At 42.0% G+C, this 23072-nt stretch overlaps 1 protein-coding gene across 2 annotated transcripts in view; it reads left to right on the top strand.

The window, feature by feature from the left end:
* Window positions 1-23072, top strand: part of Hormad2 (HORMA domain containing 2) — an 82125-nt gene that overhangs the window by 18471 nt on the left and 40582 nt on the right. Inside the window, exons 3-10 of one of the 2 annotated variants that reach the window (XM_069994793.1) lie at window positions 3295-3436; window positions 6255-6318; window positions 7626-7662; window positions 10982-11002; window positions 12331-12357; window positions 18167-18234; window positions 20806-20957; window positions 21669-21904. In XM_069994793.1, coding sequence (XP_069850894.1) covers window positions 3295-3436; window positions 6255-6318; window positions 7626-7662; window positions 10982-11002; window positions 12331-12357; window positions 18167-18234; window positions 20806-20957; window positions 21669-21904 — 747 coding nt within the window. Of the gene's footprint in view, window positions 1-3294; window positions 3437-6254; window positions 6319-7625; window positions 7663-10981; window positions 11003-12330; window positions 12358-18166; window positions 18235-20805; window positions 20958-21668; window positions 21921-23072 lie in introns of both variants that reach the window. The other variant, XM_069994794.1, reaches the window with a different exon arrangement.

The raw sequence follows: 23072 nt of genomic DNA, 5'->3' as shown, positions 1-23072 counted from the left end.
TGTCGTTGGCTGACTTTAGGATGTGGGCAGTTCTGACTGGATTAAGGTGGTATCTAGGGTTGTCTTTATTTGCATTTCCTTCACAACCAGGGATGTGAACATTTCCTCATGTGTTTCTTTGCCATTTTTATCTCTTCTTCTGAGAAGTCTCTCTTTAGTTCGTTTGCCCATTTAGTAATTGGCTTGTTAGGTTTGGGAGGGATTAGTTTCTTGAGTTCCCTGTATATACTGGATATTAACCCCTTGTCTGATATATTGCTGGTAAATATTTTTTCCCAGTTAGTTGGTTGTCTTTCTAGCTTGGTTGCTATAGCTTTAGCTGTGCAGAAACTTTTTATTTTAAGGTAGTCCCATTTGTCGAGTCTCTCTCCAATTTGTTGTGACCCTGGGACTCTGTTCAGGAAGTTTCTGCCTGTGCCTATAAGTTCAAGTGTCTCTCCTACTTTGTCCTGAAGTAGTTTCAGAGATTCAGGTTTGATGTTAAGGTCTTTAATCCATTTTGAGTTGAGGTTGGTGCATGGTGATAGGCTGGGGTCCACTTTTAGTCTTCCGCATGTGGCCGCCCAGTTTTCCCAGCACCAGTGGTTGAAAAGGCTGTGCTTCTTCCACGGTATGTCTTTGGCTCTTTTGTCAGCTGATTGTAGGCGTGTGGTTTTATTTCAGGATCTTCTATTCTATTCCATTGGTCTTCTGGTCTGTTTTTGTGCCTTTCTGGCTCTTTTTAAACACCTCATCCATCCCCTGAGCTAACCTTTGAATTTTGATCCTCCAATCTCAGTCTCCTGAGTAGCTAGGATTACACATGTGAGTTCTTGACACTCTGAAAAACTTCTCATCTTCTTATACATAGTAGAGTAAGTATGGCTGGCAATAATTGGTTAGTCTAAATAGATATAGAGAGGATTATGATTGTCCCCCAAAGCAAAGAAATGGTATATATCTGAAGTGACAGGTCCATCACTCACTCTGATCTGATTGTAAAACATGTACGTGTATTGAAATGTCACCCTCTTCCCCATTGGTATGTATAATTTACTATGTATTAATTAAAATCATAAAAAAGAAAAATGCCCTACTAAACTTTGTAGATATAACTCTTCTTTCCTTTTTTCTGTGTGCCACTTACACTACACCTTTTTTGTTGTTGTTGTTGGTCGTGGGACTTGAACTCTGGGGTGACTGTGGGCAGTGTCACCCTTGCAGCATCGAGTGACGGAATAGGGGAAGTGATCTCTCCCAGAAGAGACCAGGGAAGCCTTGAGTCAGTGCGGCATTCTGTGTAAACTCCATGGAGGAGAGGACTTTTATTCGCTATGCTCACTGCTGCATCTCAGAACCTAAAGCAGAATCTAAAATTAAATACATAGTTGAATTAAAATGTCCATATTTTGGAACTGAAAAGAAGAACATTTCTGGCCAAGAGGACTGCTTGAAGCAACATTTTCAAAACTTATTTGACAGGTCAATACTTACTTTTCACTGGTAGTATCTGTTTATAAAATGCATGCACGTGTACAACTAAATTAATTTTTACAGGTCAAACACATTCTTGTAAACCAGAAGCCAGATCAAGAAACAGTATAAAACTGATCATTCTCCCCTTAGAGATGACCTACTTTCAGCCTATTGAGAGTGTTTTCTGATAAACTTTACTATGGTTTCACTATTAAAAAAAAAGAGAGAGAGAGAGAGGAAAAAATCAACAAGGCCTCTCATATTCCCTAGTTACTATTCTGTTTCCTAAGTGAGAAAAAAAAAGCACCATCCTGATTTCTAACAGCCCAGATTAGTATCTTGCTTGTATATTCTATATAAAAGAAAGCATAAGATACTATCCATTCATATCTGCCTTGTTCTGCTTAGTATTTGATGTGAGAGCCATCTGTATTGTTAAATGTAATTGCAATCATTCATTCTCATTGCTACCTAGTACTCCACTGGGGAAATATACCATAATTTCTTCATCTATTCTGTTGAGAAGCATTGGGTGGTTTCTAATTTGGAGCTATTATGATAATGTTGTTATGGGCAGTCTAATATCATTTAGGAAACACAGGAGAAATGAGACCATAGGGACTAGATTTTGTCCGTTTCCAATGCCACAGTTAGGGAGCTTGAACGCAGTGCTGTATTTACATTGGGAGTGCCATGATAAGGTTCATATTTGTTGCAGTTGATCCTGATGATAGCATGGAAAACAGACGGAATGAAAAACGTTGCCTGGGCCCAGGGGCTGCTGGAGTGAGAAGGGGAACTTGGGAATGTCCTAAGCCCAGGCAACAGCAGTGAAGGGAAAGAAGAAAGCAGTTGTGAGATTCTTAGGGAGAACTGAATGTGAGGGACAGGGAGGCTGGCGATGAAGCCACGTCTTGATGGATGCATGAGTGGGTGCTGATCTACTTGCTCCAGAATGAAACTTGGGATCCTTTTAGCCAGGGGAGGTGGGGATGAACTGAGTTTAAGGGATCAGAAATTAGGAATGTTGAAGTGGGGCTCAGAGCAGAAGTAGGGGCTTGAAGTCCCCTGAATAGACTGTAGCAGAGGCTGGGCGAATAGATGAACTTATTGAAAAAGAGAGCCATGAATACAGAAAAATAGCCTGGCCATGGCAGCGCCCGCCTGTCATCCTAGCTACTCAGGAGACTGAGATCTAAGGCTCTCCAGTGAACTAGCAAAAAGCTAGAGGTGGAGGTGTGGCTCAAATGGTAGAGTGCTGGCCTTGAGTGAAAAAGCTAAGGGACAGCACTAAAGCCCTGAATTCAAGTCCCAGGCACTCCCCTCCACACACACAAAAGAGAGACTGAGTCAGGTGTGTGGGGTGGGTGAAGACAGTGGTGTGGAGCTGGGGTGGATGGACTCAGTGGTAGAAAGCAACAAACAACAAAAGTGTGTAGGACACTAAAGGGAGAAGGTCAGAGCGCACACAGGCAGACGGGAGCTGTGCATTCATCAGGAAAGAACTAGAATGGCCAAGGAGACTTTGGAGAGAGCAGCGTCGCCGGGAGAGGGGCAACGGAAAGATGCTCTAAGGCAACACTTCAGGCTTGCCTCACATCTATGGGTCAGTGTGAAATAACTTGAATTACTTGGGTGATTGTCTCTGCCTTCTGCTCTGTCTTGACTATAAAGATCTAATTTCATGCAACATCCAAAGCCCTGTTTTCCTTTTGATTACCAATGAGTGTTTCATAGTTGAAGTCTTGACAAAGCTGCCATCCTTATGTGGTAATGGTGTGACTATATTAGAATACTAAGGCTTTTCACCTTTGTTTGTTTGTTTTTCTCTCCCTTCAGAAAACGGTTTTCCCAACCCAAATCACTAATGAGCACCAGTCCTTGATAATGGTGAAGAAACTCTTTGCTACTTCTATCTCCTGTATAACCTATCTAAGGGGCCTGTTTCCAGAGAGTTCTTATGGAGAACGCCATTTGGACGGTAACATTTAATGAAATGGCCACTGTGGCTGTTGTAACCTTCTCCTGAAATTAGCTGGAGTAAACTGATATTTCTCACAGACTGCTAATTCCAACTCATGGGCCTGTTTTTCAACATTTAATTGGCTAATCCATTTTCCATTTTAATCTCACTACGTCTAGTACTTGTACTTGTAGGAACCATTAGCTTCTTGCTAGATAGCAAATTAAAAAAATCAGTCTGAAGGGAAAAGCGTAGAAGCACAGAACAAAATCTGAATGCTGAAGATTTACACTATGTTGTGCCTCAACTAAATTTGGTCTTTGAGGATTGTTTTAACATTGGAGAACTTCAAAGGAACCACATGAGAAACTCCTCCTCCCTGGTAACACATACACATACCCACAGATATTAATGTGGCGAGGTGTGCAGTACAGGAATTTAGGCAACTGTTATTCTAGTCTTGGTCTTTTCTCAATTCAGGCCCATTTTTACTTCTTTTGTTTCTTGTGCCTTTAAAGGTATCTTCTTGTTGTATTATGTATGTAATAAGTGTTTCTGGCTTCTTTCTTCTCTTTGCATAAAAGAAAATGTGCCTGAAACTCTTCAGTTTTTCAAAATTGAAACAAATTTGCAGAATGTAAATCTTGTTGACTTGTTACCAAAATGGAAATGTCATTTGGAAAATAAATAATATAGTTAGCCACAAGTTTCCTTTTAAGTTGCTATTTTTCAAAATCTAACATTGAATTTCTCACATTTGAATTCAATGATTACCTTGGCCTCATTCCAATGTAATTTTCTTAAGCAATATTTGATTTTCATTGAGCATCAATGAAATATATTTGTGCTGTAAAAGCAGAAGCATGACACGTGAAATCACAACCACCTCATTTGTATTAGTTATAACCTCTGCTGGTGTCTATGGGATACAAATCTATAATTGTGAATGTATTTTCAATTTCATGTGTCTACTTATGTGTATGATGCATCTTTTTTTTTTTTTTCTGGGTCCAGTCATGGGGCCTGAACTCTGGGCCTGGGCGCTGTCCCTCAGCTCTTCAGCTCAAGGCTAGCGCTCTACCACTTGAGCCACAGCGCCACTTCTGGCTTTTTTCTTTTTGCTTATGTGGTGCTGAGGAATCGAACCCTAGACCTCATGCATGCAAGACAAGCGCTCTACCACTGAGCCAACTTCCCAGCCCCGTATGATGCATCTTGATCAGAATCAATCCTTTCGTCATTCTCTCCTCTCTCCTACCTGGCTCCTCCCCACCATCTCAAGTTTCCTAGTTCCATTTTTATGCACACACATTGAGTATTCCACACACACACACACACACACACACACACACGCCATTCTTCTCTCCCTCCTTTTAGCCCCTGCCCCATCAGCCAGCACACATTTATGATTTATGAATGTATTAATATGTGGCATATAGTTGCAGGTTGGTTGGAAGATAGAATCATAAAAGACATGTTTTGGGAAATTAAGTGCATGTTGTAGGTGACTCACCATGCTAGGCCTGGGAGTAAAATCATTCCTTACAGTTTTCTTTTTGTGATGGTTATAATGGAAGTTAATGTCTTTCTCAATGTCTGTACTTAAAGTAACACACAGCACTTTCGTGTCACTTTCTTTCTGATAATCTCTTAATGTTATGCCTCTGTGGAAAAATGTACATAATCCCTTGATAGAAGAACAGGTGTTATCAACTTTAGCAAAAGGAAATAATATGGCAAGACTTGTGCGAAGTCCACCATAAATCAGTGATTGATTTCACACTCATCTTCCTTTTTTCCCAAGTGTAGAACTGAATTGAATTTTGGATGGAAATCTGTATTTGAAAATAATCCATGGAGGTGGGCGCTGGTGGCTCACGCCTGTAATCCTAGCTACTCAAGAGGCTGAGATCTGAGGATCACGGTACGAAGCCAGCTGGGCAGGAAAGTCCATGAGACTCTTTTTTTTTTTTTGGTCGGTCATGGGGCTTGAACTCTGGGCCTGGGCGCTGTCCCTCAGCTCTTCAGCTCAAGGCAAGCGCTCTACCACTTGAGCTACAGCGCCACTTCCGGTTTTCTGGTGGTTTATTGGAGATAGGAGTCTCACGGTCTCTCCTGCCCAGGCTGGCTTTGAACCTCGATCCTCAGATCTCAGCCTCCTGAGTAGCTAGGATTACAGGCATGAGCTACCAGCACCCAGCAAGTCCATGAGACTCTTATCTCCAATAAACCACCAAAAGAAAAAAAAAAAAAGCTGGAAGTGGTGCTGTGGCTCAAGTGATAGGAGCATTAGCCTTAAGCAAAAGAACCTCAGGAACTGCATCCAGGTCTTGAGTTTAAACCCCAGGACTGCACCAAAAAAATAAAAATGAAAATAAATCCATGGAAAAAAATTCTCATTGATAAAGAACTAACAGAGGGCCAGGGATGTGGTTTTGTGGTAGAGTACTTGCCTAGTGTGCATAAGGCCCTGGGTTCAATTCCTCAGTACTACGTAAGCAAAAAAAAAAAAAAAAAAAAAAAAAAGCAGAGAAAGGAGATTGAAGTGTGAGCTTTCAATGGGTCAGGAATGGTGGTCTTAACTGGAAGAAAAGCAAAACAGAAATTGATTCTGCTGTCTTGTAAAAGGGGAGATGCTAAACTGTCAAGACAATGATAATCATCAAAATGGGACTTTAAAAAGTAGGTACATAGGGATTCAAAACATCTCTAGAAGCCATAAAACTTAAATAAGTTACATATGTACAGTAATTATAGGAAATGTTCTATATGGTATGGACATTGTCAATATAGCAGTCATTTAGGAGATAAAAATAGATTACTTCTATTTTTGTAGATCTAAATTTAAAAATTCTTCGGGAAGACAAAAAATGTCCTGGGTCACTGCATATTATCAAATGGTAAGTAATTTAAACTCCACAAAAAATAAGTTCCATAAAAGTTGTATTTTATGTTAGCATGGCTGAAATTACCCATAAGACTTGTATTTTGTGAGATCATTTATTTAAAACCATTTTCTCCTTATTATCTTTCCTACAAAATTACAGCTCTCACTATTATTTTAAAATTCAGTTTTTTAGTTTTGATTTTAAAAGAAAATGGTTTGTCTAAAGAAGGCAATCAAAATTTGTTTGTTCATCATCTGAATGTGAACTAAACATTTTGGTAGCCAAAGACAAAACAGATTGCCTATTATTTATAAAGTTCTGTGAATATATTAATATCACTGAGCAAGTAGCTGGTGGCCCACACCTGCAATCTTAGCTACTTAGTAGGTTGAGCTCTGAGGATCACAGTTCAAAGCCGGCTCAGGCAGAAAAGTCCCAGGAGACTCTTATCTACAATTAACCACTCAAAAACCAGAAGTGGAGCTGTGACTCAATTGGTAGAGCACTAGCCTTTAGCACAAAGAGGTTGAGGGAAAGTGCCCAGACCTGAGTTCAAACCCCACAACTGACAAAAATAAAAAATAGCTGGGTGCTGGTGGCTCATGCCTATAATCCTAGCTACTCAGAAGCCTGAGCTCTGAGAATTGCAGTTCAAAGCCAGTCTGGGTAGGAAAGTCCGTGAGACCCTTATCTTGAATTAACCACCAGAAAACTGGAAGTAGCACTGTGGCTCAAGTGGTAGAACACTAGCCTTGAGCTGTAAAGCTCCAGACAAAGCCCAGGCCAGTAATTCAAGCCCCATGACCAATAAAAATAAATAATAATATCACTGGCAGTTCTAAAATGTAATTATTAGTTGGATGCCAGTGGCTCACACCTATAATCCCAGCTACTCAGGAGGCTGAGGTCTGAGGATCACAGTTTCAAGCCAGTACTGGCAGGAAAGTTTGTGAGACTCATAGCTCCAATTAACCACCAAAAAGCTGGAAGTGAAGCTCTGGCTCAAGTGGTAGAGCACCAGCCTTGAGTTAAAAAGCTAAGGAATAGCACCCAGGCCCTGAGCTCAAGGCCCAGTACATATATACATGTACACACACACACACACACACACACACACACACACACACACACAAACACACACACACACACACACACACACACACACACCACACACACACACAGTGAGAAAGGCAAAACAGTCATCAGTTTAATATACCTTAAACAAAAGATGTAAACTCATCCTGTACGTTAACTTTTTTTTCTTGCCTTGGTATGTGGTCCAAATTGACATTTATTTATTTATTTATTATTTTTGGCAGGATTCAAGGTTGTTTTGATGCTTTGGAAAAGAAATACGTAAGATTTTTTTTTTTTTTAATTTATAAGATGCATCCCTTACCCTTTAACAAAGGAGTTTAGTTTTGGATGTGCACAGTGAGCCATTGTCTCCATTTCCATTCAAAAATAATTTCCCTTACCTTGTCCCACTGACATCTCTTACAGCAGTCACAGAGGAAATCCCCTTTCTTCTTGTACATACGCATATCTTTTTGATCACAGAATTTCCTCTGAAGACCCTAGAAAAACTGCAGGATGTGGGACAGGGAGACAAGAATCTGGCATTTGGCACATTGAACATGTTCAAAGTGGGTGATCTGTCTGTAGATATGAAAAGGAACAGGCTTGGGGCTGGGAAGGTGGCTCAGTGGTAGAGCGCTTGCCTTGCATGCCTGAGGCCCTGGGTTCGATTCCCCAGCACCACATAAGCAAAAAGAAAAAAGCCGGAAGTGGCGCTGTGGCTCAAGTGGTAGAGTGCTAGCCTTGAGCTGAAGAGCTGAGGGACAGTGCCCAGGCCCAGAGTTCAGGCCCCACGACCAGACCCCCCCCCCCAAAAAAAAGAAAAGAAAAGAAAAGAAAAGGAGCAGACTTGAAGAAAGCATTTTTCTTTATCTTGGTTATTTTGGTAACTCTGTTTGGTGAATGGGTAGAACCTGTTGTCTAAAAACAGGTACTGTTATAGCTCTGAGTTTTTTAAAAACACAGATTAACTTTTAAATGCATCTGATAGTTCCTGAATCCCTGGACAGCTAAGAAGAGTGTGAAAAAAATGGAGGATCTAGTTTGAGTGGAAGCGATAAGATGAATATAAATGAAAGTTCCATCATTGCTTCCCCCCTTTTCCTGTTTGTGCCTTCCTTTTTCCCCCAACTGGCTATTTCTTTAAGGGACCATATGTTCCCTCTCTTCACTGACGTATGACTTATGCAACACTGATTCAGGGATTGAGGAACACAAAGATAAAAGAAATAAAGGCAGGAGATTGTAGACCATGGTGGAGGAGTGGTGATCCGAGGTTATGTGCCAGTCCAGCTGTATCTACTGATATGATACAGTGGCACTTCTGTGTTTATGGCAAATAGCTGCTTAAAAAAGAAACATCTTGGACTGGGGAAGGGCCTCAGTGGTAGAGCGCTTGCCTAGCATGCATGAAGCCCTGGGTTCAATTCCTCAGTACCACATAAACAGAAAAGGCTGGAAGTGGTGCTGTGGCTCAAGTGATAGAGTGCTAGCCTTGAGCATAGAGAGGCTCAGCGACAATGCCAGGTCCTGAGTTCAAGCCCCAGGACTAGGCAAAAAAAAGAAAAAAAAGAAAAAGAAAAAAGAAAAGAAAAACAGCTGCTCTTTTGCGGCCCTAAAAGTCCTGCTTTTTGGAGTACCACCATTCTCTTGCTTACCTCACCAGTGTCTCTTCTCAGATCTTCCTAGACTGCTCCAAATTCCAGCAACTAAAAGCTAGCACTAAAGGTTAACACCTAGTCTGAGTTGCTTCCAAATAAAGTTCAGAGTCCTTCACATGATCTTTCCAGAGCATTGCTTCCCGCTCCCTCCCCTCTCCCCCCCCCATCAAGCCACATAAAGATTCTAGAACATGCCAAATTCCTCTTGTCTTTGTACATATCCATACACATTGCCTATCTCACTCTAATGCATCTTTCCAGTCCCCTCTAAATATGATTTACGTCTTCTGGGAGCATTTTCCTGACCCTCAGCCTAGATTGTCCTTCTGCTAGAGTGGGTAGTCAGCAGCTCTGAAGTGCTGTTTCATTATGATTGTTGTCTTACCTGGATTATTTCCTACTTAACACTGCCCTGCTAGACTTTTTTCCTCTGGACATTAGGGGATGAGTCCTCTTCCTCCTCCTCTTCCTCCTCCTTCTCCTCCCCCTCCTCCTCTTCCCCCTCATCTCTATCCTCCTCCCCCTCCTCCTCTTCCTCCTCCTCCTCCTCCCCCTCCTCCTCTTCCACCTCTTTCTGCTCCTCCTCTTCCTCTTCATTTTCATCATCTTCCTCCTCTTGGTCTTTGTCTTCTTTTAACATTTTTGAATAAACTATTAATAAAGTTTCACTGTCATCAAATCAGTGACTTGCAGTAACAAAAGTATCCACACAGTGTCACCAGAGTTCTAATTCCTGTCCTATAATATGTTCTGATTTGTTTTAAATTTATTTTGATTGTATTTATTTATTATTCTTAAAAGTCCAATAGAATCCTTTTATAATATATATATATACACATACATACAGAGTATACAGAGGCAAGAATTTTTATAAGACATAGCAGGAATTTTAGATTTTTACTTTAGACCATTAAACTCAAAAGGGGCATTTTTTTTTTTTACTGGAACAATGTACTCTTTTTAAACTTTTTAATTTTTTTATTGTGATTAAGTGGTTTCATAATTTCCCAAATGTCACAGTATTGTGGGATAGTGATGATCAGTTAAAGTCACAAACACATTCTAACTTTCATGGAACAATTTGTCTATCATTTATGGGTTCTATGAGCTTTGCAATACAGTTATTTCTTCCACATTGGGTGATATGTACATTTCTTTTGTTTTGCATAGCATCAGCTGTTCCCTCTTTCCCACTTGTTCCCTTCCTACCATCACTGCCATTGAGTTGCTTAGTTCATTTTGATCAATGTCCAGTGCAGCTGATGGGTCCCGCTGTTGTATGTTTTTCCCTGATTCCCTCTAGTTCTGTGTCGTCCTCCTGGTTTCCCTCCGGTGTGCACATATATACCATATATGTGATCGCAGCATGGGGTTAGTTAGTAGTGATTCAACCAGATGAGTGGAAGTCCTTTGTTTCTTAAGTCCTGTTAATTTTGTCGTATCACCTTACATTTTGGATTTAACATCCACTTATCAGGGAGACCATGTACCGTTTGTCTCTTTGCTCTTGGCTTACCTCGCTCGACATGATTTCTTCTAGCTCCATCCATTTCCCTGCAAATGCCATTATTTTGTCCTTTCTAATGGCTGCATAATATTCCATTGTGTATAGATACCACAATTTTTGGATCCATTCATAAAAGGGGCATTTTTGAGAGAGATTCTGAGGTATATTTAATTTTGAGCAATAATGAATTATCTTGAATATATTTTGCCTCCCAAATTAGAACATAACTTTTTGTATTCCTCTTCTTTTATTTTTTGTATCTATACCAGCAGAGCCCAGTGTAGATAATAGGCATTATTTAAATGCCTCTTTTTTTTTCTACCCAAATATTTGAAAGCCCTCTGAAATAATAGTTTGATTATCCTTCATTGAGAAAAAAACCCACATGGGTGTGAGCATACAATAATAATGGTTTTCTTTTCTCTTGAAGCTGCACATGGCTGTACTTACAGTAAGTATGCACTGGAGGTAAGCCTCTTCCCTACTCCGCAGCTGCAGCAGACGGAGCTGTCACGCCACATCTCCCCCATGGCCAGCCTGTCTTCCCTGTCTGTCTTGTGAGGTTTGGAGTGTAAAGGCTAGGATCTATCAGAAACCTTAGTAAGATACTATAAACTAGATCTTTCTTTAGTATAACACATGGTAATGTATATGTAGGATATACTGTCTGCTTTACTACCAGCTCTTGTGGTTTTAGTATTTTGTTCACCTTTTACTTCGTTGGTTCAAAGCTTTTAAAAAAGATTTCTTTAATTGTTATTATAAAGGTGATGTACAAAGGGGTTACAATTACATAAGTCAGGTAAAGAATACATTTCCTTCTTTTCTTCCCTCTCTCCCTCCCTCCCTTCCTTCCTCTTTCTAGAAGGAGTTCTAAGCAAGTTTATTAAATGTGGGGCTTGAACTCAGAGCCTGGTACTGTCTCTAAGCTCACGGCTAGTGCTCTACCACTTTGAGCCACAGGGCCACTTCTGGTTTTCTGGTGGTAAATTGGAGGTAAGAGTCCCATGGACTTTACTGCTTGGGTTGGCTTTGAACCATAATCATTAGATTGCAGCCTCCTGAGTAGTTAGAATTACAGGAGTACATTTCTTTTTGGACAATGTTATTCCGTCCCTCACACTCTCTGTTTTTTCCTTTTCTTTTTTTTTTTTTTTAAGTTATGTAGACTTAAAGTTTTATATATCCAGAGACATAACATGATCTATTTAGCTAGGAATTGAAAGGATATTGAGATGATACCATGAACAATCTTAGATTATTTGAACAATTTAAACCATAATAGATGCCACCAGCACCTAATAAATACCTTACATTTCTTACAAGGAATTCTCTTCAGTGTTAAGAGAATAGCAAAATAAGAGCTCATCCTGTTGCGCGTTGGTGGCTCACGCCTGTAATCCTAGCTACTCAGGAGGCTGAGATCTGAGGATCATGGTTCAAAGCCAGCCTGGGCAGGAAAGTCCATGAGACTCTTATCTCCAATAAACCACTAGAAAACCAGAAGTGGCGCTGTGGCTCAAGGGGTAGAGCGCTCGCCTTGAGCTGAAGAGCTGAGGGACAGCGCCCAGGCCCAGAGTTCAAGCCCCACAGCTGACAAAAAAAAAAAAAAAAAAAAAGAAAGAGAAAAAAGTGCTCATCCTATCTCTAGCTGGTAATATGTCAATACAGCACTCAATTAATGGAGACAAAATGAACTCTCTACAGGGAAAGCACAGTCCATAAGGGGAAATTTAATAAATGTCAGAATTTAAATGCTTTTTATTTTTCTTTTAACAGCTTTACACAAATCCCAAGGAACCTGAGGTAAGAAGATACATATGTAAATGGGTGGGAATGTATATTTTAGTATGTTTACCTGAGTTGAGGCTGTAGATTATATACTTAGAACAGAACAATACATAGTGATCTTCTGGGATCGATCCTTTATTATGAGAAATTTAAAGCTGTCTAGGGATATTAGGGGAAAAAATGAGTAGAAATGAGCCTGTTTCTTGACGAGTTAACATTAAGATAATTCTCTTAATGTGTAAATGTCTAAATGCCTCATTTTATTATTTATTTTAATTGATTTCTTGATCTGCTTATGGAATTTTGGAAAAATTAATGAGATGTGTCATAATTCTAATTTTTTTTTGCCAACTAAATTCTCCCCTTGTAGCCCTTCCTCCCCCCCCTCCCCCCCCCCCCCCAGCATTTTATCTCCTTGCTTCTCTTTCTAGATCTTTCCCCCTGGCTTAGTCAGTCCTCCTCATCCTCAAGGCCATCTTACATCCAAATCTTTGATGAAAACATCTTTGGCTGGTGGGTGGACACCATCTTTTTCCTTCTTTAACTTTCTTCTTCAGCAGAGGCCTGGACTTTAACACTCTCCATTGAGTCATGCGGGTGACGTCCCGGCAGATTGGGAGTGGGCTACTGGGGTGGATGGTAAAGTCTTGGGTGCACAGTTGTCACACTGGCGTGGAACTGTCTCCGTGGAGGCTAGAAGTGGAGAGGGAGAAGCTCTTTGTTTTCTTTGTCTTCCTCTCGCCTTGCTCTCAGTTTGTTCTTCTCTAAGCCACTAGATTTAGTCTACCTGGTGGTATTGGAGACTGGGTTAAGTGTTTTTAGCTGCTCATATTCTCTTGTGAAGTTACCAGGGCTGTGTGAGCCGGAGGAGGAGACGCAGGCAGGTGGCCGGCCTCCACTTGCACCTGTCTCCACCTTTGTACCTTCTTTGCTTCCAGAATGCACCTTGCTGCAGTGCTGGTCTTGCTTTCTTATGCATGTAAAACACCTAGTTTCAAAGCAGCTATTTTTAGGATAATGAAATGCTGAGCAACTTGGGCTGAGCTACAGAAAAATTTTAGAGTGGAAAGAAAACTAATGTGGTTAGGAAATGAAGCCTTGTCATATAGATCAATTCTGAGCTATCATTTGACATTATTGTGAACACTTGCAGATGTTCCTTGTAGTAGTGATCCCTTAACCACTAGATATTCGTGGCATACATTTGCTTACTAAAAAAGTTGATGGTGCTAGGTGCCAGTGACTCATGGCTCTAGTCCTATCTACTTTGGAGGCTGAGAAGAGGAGGTTTAAGGCTTGAGGCCAGCCAGGGAAGAAGATTTTGTGAGACCCCCTTCTCAACTCATGGCTGGGTACAGTTGTACACATCTGTCTTCATCAACCTACATGGGAGGCTGTGATTTAGAGGGTTGTGGTTCCAAGACAGTCTGGGCAGAAAAAACTCCAAGAGACTCGACAGAGGGAAGCTGGATAGATACGGTAGCATCCATTTATGATCCCAGCCACAAGGGAGGCCTAAAAGTGGGAAGACTGAGACTCAGGCATGCCCATAGGTTAGCAGCCAGACTCTATTTGTAAAATAATCAGTTAAAAAACAGGGCTTTAGGTGTAGCTCGGCCTGGCAATTGGAAGGCCCCGTTCGGATTTGAATAAAACCTGAAAAAAAAAAAAGTGGCACGTTTGAGGTATTCAATAACTTAAAGCAGAGTCAGCAAAAATTCCAGTATTGCTACTACGATAGCCTAGCAATATCGACAGTGTAAAAGCATCCGGAAGCGACACAGGTGTACAGCTGCCATTCATCACTAAGACACTGGCCCAACTGCCCGCTCCCAATCACATTCTCATGTGCACTCACACTCAGAACACACATAGTCCTCAGCATTGTCTGATACTGTGCCAAACACTTGAGTCATAGCCCTAGATGTATATCCTGCCCTAAACAAATTTGCACAAACAATAACAATGACAATATGTAGCTGAAGCAAAAATATATTTGGAGACAAGAGCCAGAGGCTCACACCTTTAATTCTAGCTACTCAGGAGGCTGAGATCTGAGGATTGTGGTTTGAAGCCAATTTTCACAGGAAAGTTTTGAGACTCTTATCTCCATTAACCAGCAAAAAGCCAGAAGTGGTAGAGCACCAGCCTTGTGTGAGGAAGCTAAGGGACAAATGCTCAGTCCCTGAGATCAAGCCCTAGTACTAGCACAAAACATTATATATATATATATATATATATATATATATGTATGATATATGATACATGGATTAAAAATTAAAATTTGCAGCATTCTTGTGAAGAGTACAATTAAGAACCTCTGGCTTAAATCACAGGTCAGAAGCCAATAGAGTTGGGGCGCTGCTTCTATACCTTTGTTGTGGTCCTTTTATCCCTGACATTTTGCTCTAATGGTCCCATGTCTTGGAAGAGATGAGCTGATGAAAGCAGTCAGCCTAGAGCAGCGTGCTGATGAGCTTTACAAAGCTCACTGGCTTTGCTGCCACGGCTTTCTACGATGCTTCTGTAGGGCAGGCCACACTAACAAGGTAGATGGTGATTAAAGAGACATGGAAACCAATGTAAATACATTCTAGAGAGCCTTGGCTTGGGATAGACAGATTCAGGAACATCCCAAGGACACAAATGTTCTATTTTTCCATCTGTTCCTCTGTGCCTATTGGAGGTGGTGCTCAGTGCCCACTTTTAACAGCAAGCTTCATCCTTGCAGGATGAAATCCTAATTAGCCGAACATTTATTCATTCCGTAAGTATGTGCTGAGCATTGTCCAAGGTATAAAGTACAGACTATCTGGGGGCAGTCAAGGTCCCTGCCCTCTAGAAGCTTTCATTCTTATACAGGAAGGATAAGCAGTAAACAAGTGAACAAAAATGAGCAGAAGTAATTTCAAATAGTCCTAATGTTTTGAAGGAAAAGCCGGTGTGCCGGGCAGGGCTGAGGTAAACAGTAAGAAAAAGGCCTGGGGGGCTGTGTTGAATCGGTGGTCCACAGGCAGCCTCGCTCTGGGGCCTGGGCTGGAGCTGACACTGAGTCGGTGAGGGGAGCAGTGTACGACAGGCAGGCGAGCATTATAGTTACCGTGCTGCGAGCCGGCTCAGCAGTGACGAGAGTAGCAATCTCTACTTCACAGAGCTGGCGATTGAATGGATTCATGGACAGTTATGCCAATGCCTGAATATTATTATCAACTGGAGAGAGCACATTCCAAAGTATAGCTCTACAGAGTTCCAAAATAGGAAGGAAAAGTGGGTGTCTGTGTACAGAAAGGGTGCCATGTGCCAGGAGTCTGGCGCTTCATGAGCGAGAGGGAGGAAGCATGGCAGGGGAGGGGGGAGGTAGGCAGGGCATAGATGGCAGGGGAGGGGGGAGGTAGGCGGGGCATAGGTGGGTGCCATGGCCACTTGTGGATTTTAGGCTGAGGGCAGAGGAAGCCACTGGGGGGGGCAGGTTAGGAAAGGAACGACTGATTAGTATTTTTTTCCTTTCTTCTTTTTTGGGCAGTGCTGGGGGCTGAACTTCAGTCTTCACACTTGCAAAACAAGTGAGCCACACCTCAGCCCTTTCTGCTTTAGTTATTTGCTGATGAGGTCTCTTGCATTTCGCCTTTTTGTCTTGGAACCTATGTCTCTCTGTAGCTGGGATTACAGGTGTTAGCCACGGCCTCTAGCCCTGAATTCTATTCTCAAAAACTCTTTTTTTTTTTTTTTGCTACAGAATAGAAAATAGTTATCAGTGGATTTGTGTCACTTGGAGTCTTACTAATAGACTGGAATGTGGAGGGAGAAACAGGCTGTGTGTGTTGTTGTGTTGAGAGAAACCATTGAGAAGTTGAAAGGTTCATGATTGTTAGGTGATCCTCCTGAAAGAGAGATCTTGTGACTGAGGCATAAGGAAGACACTATGCCCTCTATAGATGTTTCTTTCTTCATAAGGCAGTCAGTTTGAAGTTGTGAAGGATTAAGACTGTAAAACAAATATAACTGGTTAATTAGTTGCTTCAGGAACCAAATAATAAAATGCAACTATCAACTGCTAAGAGATCTCTTTCCTTTAAAAAGTAAATGTTCACAACATCAAGAAGCTGGAGTTGCCAGGGGCCAGAGGCTCACGCCTGTAATCCTAGCTACTCAGGAGGCTGAGATCTGAGGATCACAGTTCAATGCCAGCCCGGGCAGGAAAGTCCATGAGACTCTTGTCTCTATTTAACCACCAAAAATCTTGAAGTGGAGCTGTGATAGAGCGCTAACCTTCAGCAAAATGCTCAGGGACAGCAGTACGCAGGACCTAACACACACACACACACACACACACACACACACACACGTGCACACACGCGTGCGCGTGCGCACACACAAGCACACAGTCAGGCAGAGTCAGAGTCAGAGTCCGAGTCCGAGGTGGCTTAGAAGCATGGGCTGGCAGGGAAGAATGGGCGTTGTTTGCTTGACAGGGCAGTTACAATCAGCACTGTTGGAGAGAGGACACTGTGTATCTGGCCTTCTGCCCCTGTGGGCAGCTCCAATCTCATCCATCTCTCCTATTGTGTTCACACAGCAGCCTTCTGAACTTCCCTTGATTTTTCAGATGGATTGTCCAGCTGCAAAACATCTTAGACTTAAGCAGTGTGAGCCCATATTTCCAGGACCTGATCGCTGGTGATTAAGTTGCATGTTAAGGCATAAGGTCAATTGAGGTGGGCCAGTGCAGATGTTAAAGGATCAGAGACTCTGATTGACCTCCTCATCCCAGGCTGCCAAGGATCGGTACTGCAGTACTCCCAGTTGTTAGCTGCGTCCGCTGACAGTCACTTTATCTCACGGGTATTTGTCTCTCACAAGGCAGCGTGTCCCTCTGTATTCCCAGCCTCTAACAACAGGACAGCACGTGGCTGTGGCAGTGAGAGGAAACAAGACAGGCAGCCTTAGATCCTAGATCTTTTTCCAGGTCTTCCAGCTTCCCAGTTGCCATTCTCAATGAAGTGCCCCTCAGCTGCTCTCAAGGTTCCAGACTTCCCTCAACTCCAAAGTAGCCATGAGGAGCTTTTAAAGTGTAAACCACTCTCTTGCGTAAACCCTTAATAGACTTTTGGTTGATTTAGAATAAAATCCCAACCTTCACCAGGGCTAATAGGCCTTATAACTCCCTCTACCACCTCATCTCCTCTATTCTTCCTTGGCGCTCTTAACTCCAGCCTCTTGGTCTTCTCTCAGATCCTGGAAGAGTCCCTTCTACCACAAAGCCTCTGCCTGGCTGGTCAGATGCCTGAGGCACCAGACCCCAGGTCTGCTCTTGATTGATCCCTCAGGAGACTCTGCCCCTCCAAACCCAATCCAAGCTCTCCTCCTTGTATCCTTTTACACAGTGCATTTCTTAGTGGCCACCGCACTGAAATGCTCTTAATACCAGCGTTTGTTTATCTGTTCCCTGTCTCCTTGACCAGACTAGAGAATCCAGAGAAACAGAGGCCTTTTCTGTCTTGTTCCTCCCCTGTGACTCCAGTGCCTGGAATAACATAGACATGCAATACAACAAGTGTTATAGGAATAAATGATTTTACTGATTCTACTACTATTTATATAGCAGATACCTACTCTGTTCTTTTTTGGTTTTAGTGAAAATGGTAGTATTCTCTATTTTAGCATAGAGAAGAGAAACTAAGTTATCTTTCTACCTAGAAATATTACTCTTGAATAATTGAATGATATGAAGCAAGTATGTTCCTATTATAGGCAAAATTCTGGATTTCTTCTTAAAGTTAATTTCTTTCACTATTCTCTTTGTTGTTGTTGTTTTTTTTCCTAGAAAGTGACTGAAATATATCAGTTCAAATTCAAATACACAAAATACGGAGCCACTATGGATTTTGACAGGTAGAATTTAATTGATGGACATAATAAATATATGAGTAAGATTAACATAAGTTTTAGTAGTCTAGGGAAAAGTTGTTTATTATAAGCAGTACAAAACCCATTGTAAAAGTAGAATGTAGCTGGGCACAGTGGCCCATACCTGTAATCCTAGGTACTCAGGAGGCTGAGATCTGAGGATCATGGTTGGAAACCAGCCAGGGCAGGAAAGTCTATGAGAATCTTATCTTTAATTAAGCACCCCAACAACAAAAACAACAACAGCAACAAAAAAGAAGTAGAGCTATGACTAAAGTGGTAGAGGATTAACTATGAGCACAAAAGCACAGGGACAGCATTCTAGACTCTGAGTTCAAGCCTCAGGACAAGCACACATTTTTTAAAAAGTGGATTGTTAGTGTTTGAAATGCTGGAACTGTGGTTCTAGTGGTAGAATGCTAGCCTTGAGCAAAACAGCTCAGGGACAGCGCGTAGGCCTGGAGTTCAAGCTCTAGTACTGTCAAAACGAAGAAAAAAAGCAAACTTCCAAGTTTGAGATTTACTAATGACAAAGACAACAATGAGCATGTGTGGCGTTTTGTGATGGGGCATTGATTCCTTTGGCACTAGATTTTGGCTTCAGGACAGCCTAGAAGGCACAGAGAGCTAAGCACTGCTGATGAGATGGAAGAGAAGAGGGAGGGGAACAGCACTGGACAGTGGGGGCTCCGGCAAGGGGACGTGGATGTCCCCAAAGCCAGGACACAGAAACATGGCGGGATGTTTCCTTTCCCTTTCTCAGCTCCAGGGAGCTCAAGGAATTCTTCCCAGGACTCATTTCCTCATTATCCTTGTAACACGTACAGACAGCCCATGGACACGAGGAGGAAATTCCAGAAATGAGAGTTAAAATATTAGCCCTCATTAGTTAACATCTGTAACATACTTTTCAGACCATACAGCACATTTTTCATGTCTTCTTGTATTAAAATAATTGTCTTTCCTCCAGAAAACTCAGATGTAGGTACTACTGACAGCTAGATTAACTCTTCTTTTAAAGGCATATATGCCAGGAGGTAAGCAATACAACAAATGGCCAAATCTTTCAGATACTAAGGAGGTGAGAAGGTAATGCGTATTACATGTCTTAGAAACAAAAGTCAAGCATGGTTTAGCTGGGAGTCTTGAACATGACCTTTCAGGTGGCCATCCTGGAGGCCATGATTGCCATGGTGATTGTTCACTTCCCTTACAATCTTCTATTCTATGCTCCTTCCTCTAGTCCCTAACTTGTGTGCCACCTCTTCCAGGAAGCCTTCCCTACCATCTCTACCCTCAACCCCATTTATGAATTGACACCACCTACATAGATTAGTTAGGGACCAAGGACTCTGGGGTCGGGGGCAGAGATGATAGGGAAGGCTTCCTGGAAGAGGTGGCACACAAGTTAGGGACTAGAGGAAGGAGCATAGAATAGAAGATTGCAAGGGAAGTGAACAGCATATGTGAAACCACAGGGCTGAGAGGAAATTGGGTAATAGCTGTAGGTGAGGGTGGAGGTGAAGGTAGAGGTGAGGGTGTGGTTGGACCTGAAAAGCATTGTACATGTACTATCCTTCATACCTGATGGGTAAAGGAACTGAAGGATCTCCCGAGAGAAGAATTTTAAGCTAGAAGGGGTCATGGACAGATTTTTTTACTAGGAACATTTTGGAAGTGGGGCAGCAAATAGTTCTTGGTGTAGACATGAAGGAAAACAAGACTAGATTAGCAGCTATGGTGCTTCCAGCAATAGTGAGGAAGGAGACGAGGGAATGGCGAAGCAGACCCGGGGTTGCTGATTGGCTGTATGCTTGGAGAGGTGTACACAAATGAGCCAACTGACCTAGAGTGTGTCTAAATGCCTTGACCGAGGTCATTCTGCTAGTTAACAGCACAGCTGATATGAGACGCCAGGTCATCTAATTCCAAATCCATTGTTCTCATTACTATGACATATGAGTATTTGAAAGCCAAATAAAAAAATGAGGTTAAAATTTAAATGCTTTAGGGATACTTGCTCCTTAGAAATTCTTTGTACAACCCCAAAGGTACAATCACTCCCTTAAATAACATTGTAAAACGGATCAACAAGATGTCCTGATGTTTAATTCATAAATTGTTTGACCATGTGTTATGGGGGGAGGGAGGGAGAGGCGTCCTGGGGATTGAACTCAATCTGAGTGCTGTCCCTGAGCTTTTTTACTTAAGGCTAGCACTGTGCCATTTGAGCCACAGCTCTACTTTCCAGGATTTTGGGGTAGCTAATTGGAGATAAGAGTCCCATGTACCATCCTGCCCTAGCTGGCTATGAGCGCTAGTCCTCAGCGATCAGCCTCCTGCGTAGCTAGGATTATAGGTATGAACCACTGGCACCCAGCAAAAGTTGTATTCTTTCTGAATAGTTTGTCAGTATTGTATGAGAATGAAAAAGTATGCTATTTTTAAAACTGTTTTATTATGTGTAAGTAGTTCTATCATTCACCATGTGAGTTTATGAGGACAATACGTCTTGATCCCCTCAATAGTATGTTGTTGTTTTTTATGTGACTGTAGCAGTAATACAAGTTTTGACAGTAGAGGAAGCAGTGAAGATATTAAGAGAGCCAGTATCCTACTGATCCGGAAATTATACATACTGATGCAGAACCTTGAACCCCTTCCTAATGATGTGATTCTTACCATGAAACTCCATTATTATAATGCAGGTAAGCAGAGACCTTTAGTTGAATTCCTAAGCTCTGAACTACTATCTTATTTAACAGAAGGATTTTGCAAGTATCTGAATGATGTCTGATCTTATTCACAAAATAGATCTGACTTATTCGTGTGTGTGTGTGTGTGTGTGTGTGTGTGTGTGTGTGTGTGTGTGTGTGTGTCCGTGCACGCACCGGTCATGGGGCTTGAACTCAGGGCCTTGAGTTCTTATTTGGCTTTTTTTGCTCAATGCTGGGTGCTCTGTCACTTGAGCCACAGCTTCACTTCTAGCTATTTGGTGGTTGATTGGAGATAAGAGTCTAATGGACTTTCCTGCCTGGGCTGGCCTTGAACTACAATTCTCAGATCTCAGCCTCCTGAGTAGCTAGGGTTACAGGTGTGAGCCCTGGCACCCAGCTTGACTTTCTCCTTTGTGCCAATCCTGAGGCTAGAAATTAGGCTTAGGTACTGTCCCCGAGCTTCTGTTTTTGCTCAAGGGTAGTGCTGTATCACTTGAACCACACACAGCATCACTTGTGGCTTCTTCTGAGTAGTTTGTTGGAGGTAAGAGTCTCATGGACTTTCCTGCCCCAGCTGGCTTTGAACTGTGATGCTCAGTTCTCAGCCTCCTGAATAGCTAGGATTACAGGCATTAGCCATTGGTGCCTGACTTACTCTGTTGAAATGCTATTTTAATGACTTTTGCCCTTCTCATTTTGCAGTGACTCCGCATGATTACCAACCCCCTGGCTTTAAAGAAGCCGTAAACTCACACTTCCTGCTGTTTGACGGGGATCCTGTAAACATGCATGTAGGTGTAGTCTCCACTGGCTTTCATAAACTAAAAGTAAAGGTGACCACGGAGACCAACAGAGTGTCCGACCCGGAGGACAGCATGACCGAGATCGTCCATCAGGGCCTGGACTATGAGGAGGAGGAAGAGGAGTACAACAATCAAGTAAGGCCAAGTTCTGGTGAGCCTCCACTGCTTCAGTTAAATACAGTGGACCCCTTCCATTTGAACACGGGCAGCTCACAATAACAGTCCAGTAGGGCATGCCAGGATAAAAACAGAAACAAAATGAACTCCTGACGCCAAGGGGGTTTTAGCCAAAAAGTGTAGTCTTCAAGGAGGAGCGAGAAATTGTCAATGACTAGAGGGAAAGGAATAGTTGCCAATATATTTAATAGATTTATTTAAGATACCCATGAATTTAGAACAAGTGGGAGTCTTGTTTTTTGTTTGTTTTTTTCTTGTCCTGGGACTTGAACTCAGGGCTTGGGCACTCTTCCTGAGCCTCTGTGCTCAAGGCTAGCACTGTACCACTTGAGCCACAGTTGCACTGACTGTTTTTTGTGTGTGTGGTTAATTGGAGATAAGAGTCTTACAGATTTTCCTGCCTGGGCTGGCTTCAAACTTTGATCCTCAGATCTCAGCCTCCTGAATAGCTAGGATTACAGGTGTGAGATACCAGTGCCTGACAAGGAAGTTTTCTGTTTTATAAGTAACATATTTGTAGGACTTAAAAATATTTTAAGCACTTTATACACAATAGAAATATACATTAACTTTTGATTACTGGAAAGAAAATGGTAGTCAACTGTCACATACAAAGAGACAAGCTTTGGAATGAGACCACTGGGGAGAGCCGAGGGTGGGGGGTTGTAGCTAGTAGGGTAGATAAGCAGGACTCTGAGCTCCTCACACCAGCATTATCTTCAGGACTTAGAACTGGGGACCTTCTGAGACCTCACTGTATTCTAGGAGAATGTATACCATTAACTGACTTTCTGGATAATTGTATTTACTCTGTGCTGACACTGTATTAACAAGGTCTGTGACAAAAATGTTTTTAGGCAAGAAGGGATACTATAAAATCTTCTCATGACGTATTTGGAGACTAGCACGATAATGTGAGATAGTCTGAGTCCTTCTTCAAGAAGCCAACTGGACTGGACTGGGTAACTTCTAAAGGTGTCTTCTAGATCTTTAACTCTCTTTATGTTTAGTTCAATGAAAGAAGTCCTAGTCTTCACTCAATTAGTAGCAATAATTGAACCAAACAACATTCTATCTTCTTAGTGTTTTACCATGTCAGACATGAAAGACATGAAAACCTTTTTTT

This window comes from Dipodomys merriami, unplaced genomic scaffold (assembly GCF_024711535.1).
Source record: "Dipodomys merriami isolate MVZ:Mamm:240054 unplaced genomic scaffold, mDipMer1.0.p SCAF_45, whole genome shotgun sequence".
Taxonomy (NCBI): domain Eukaryota; kingdom Metazoa; phylum Chordata; class Mammalia; order Rodentia; family Heteromyidae; genus Dipodomys; species Dipodomys merriami.
Note: the sequence above shows the minus strand (reverse complement) of the source record. Positions and strands in the feature narration are given on the sequence as shown.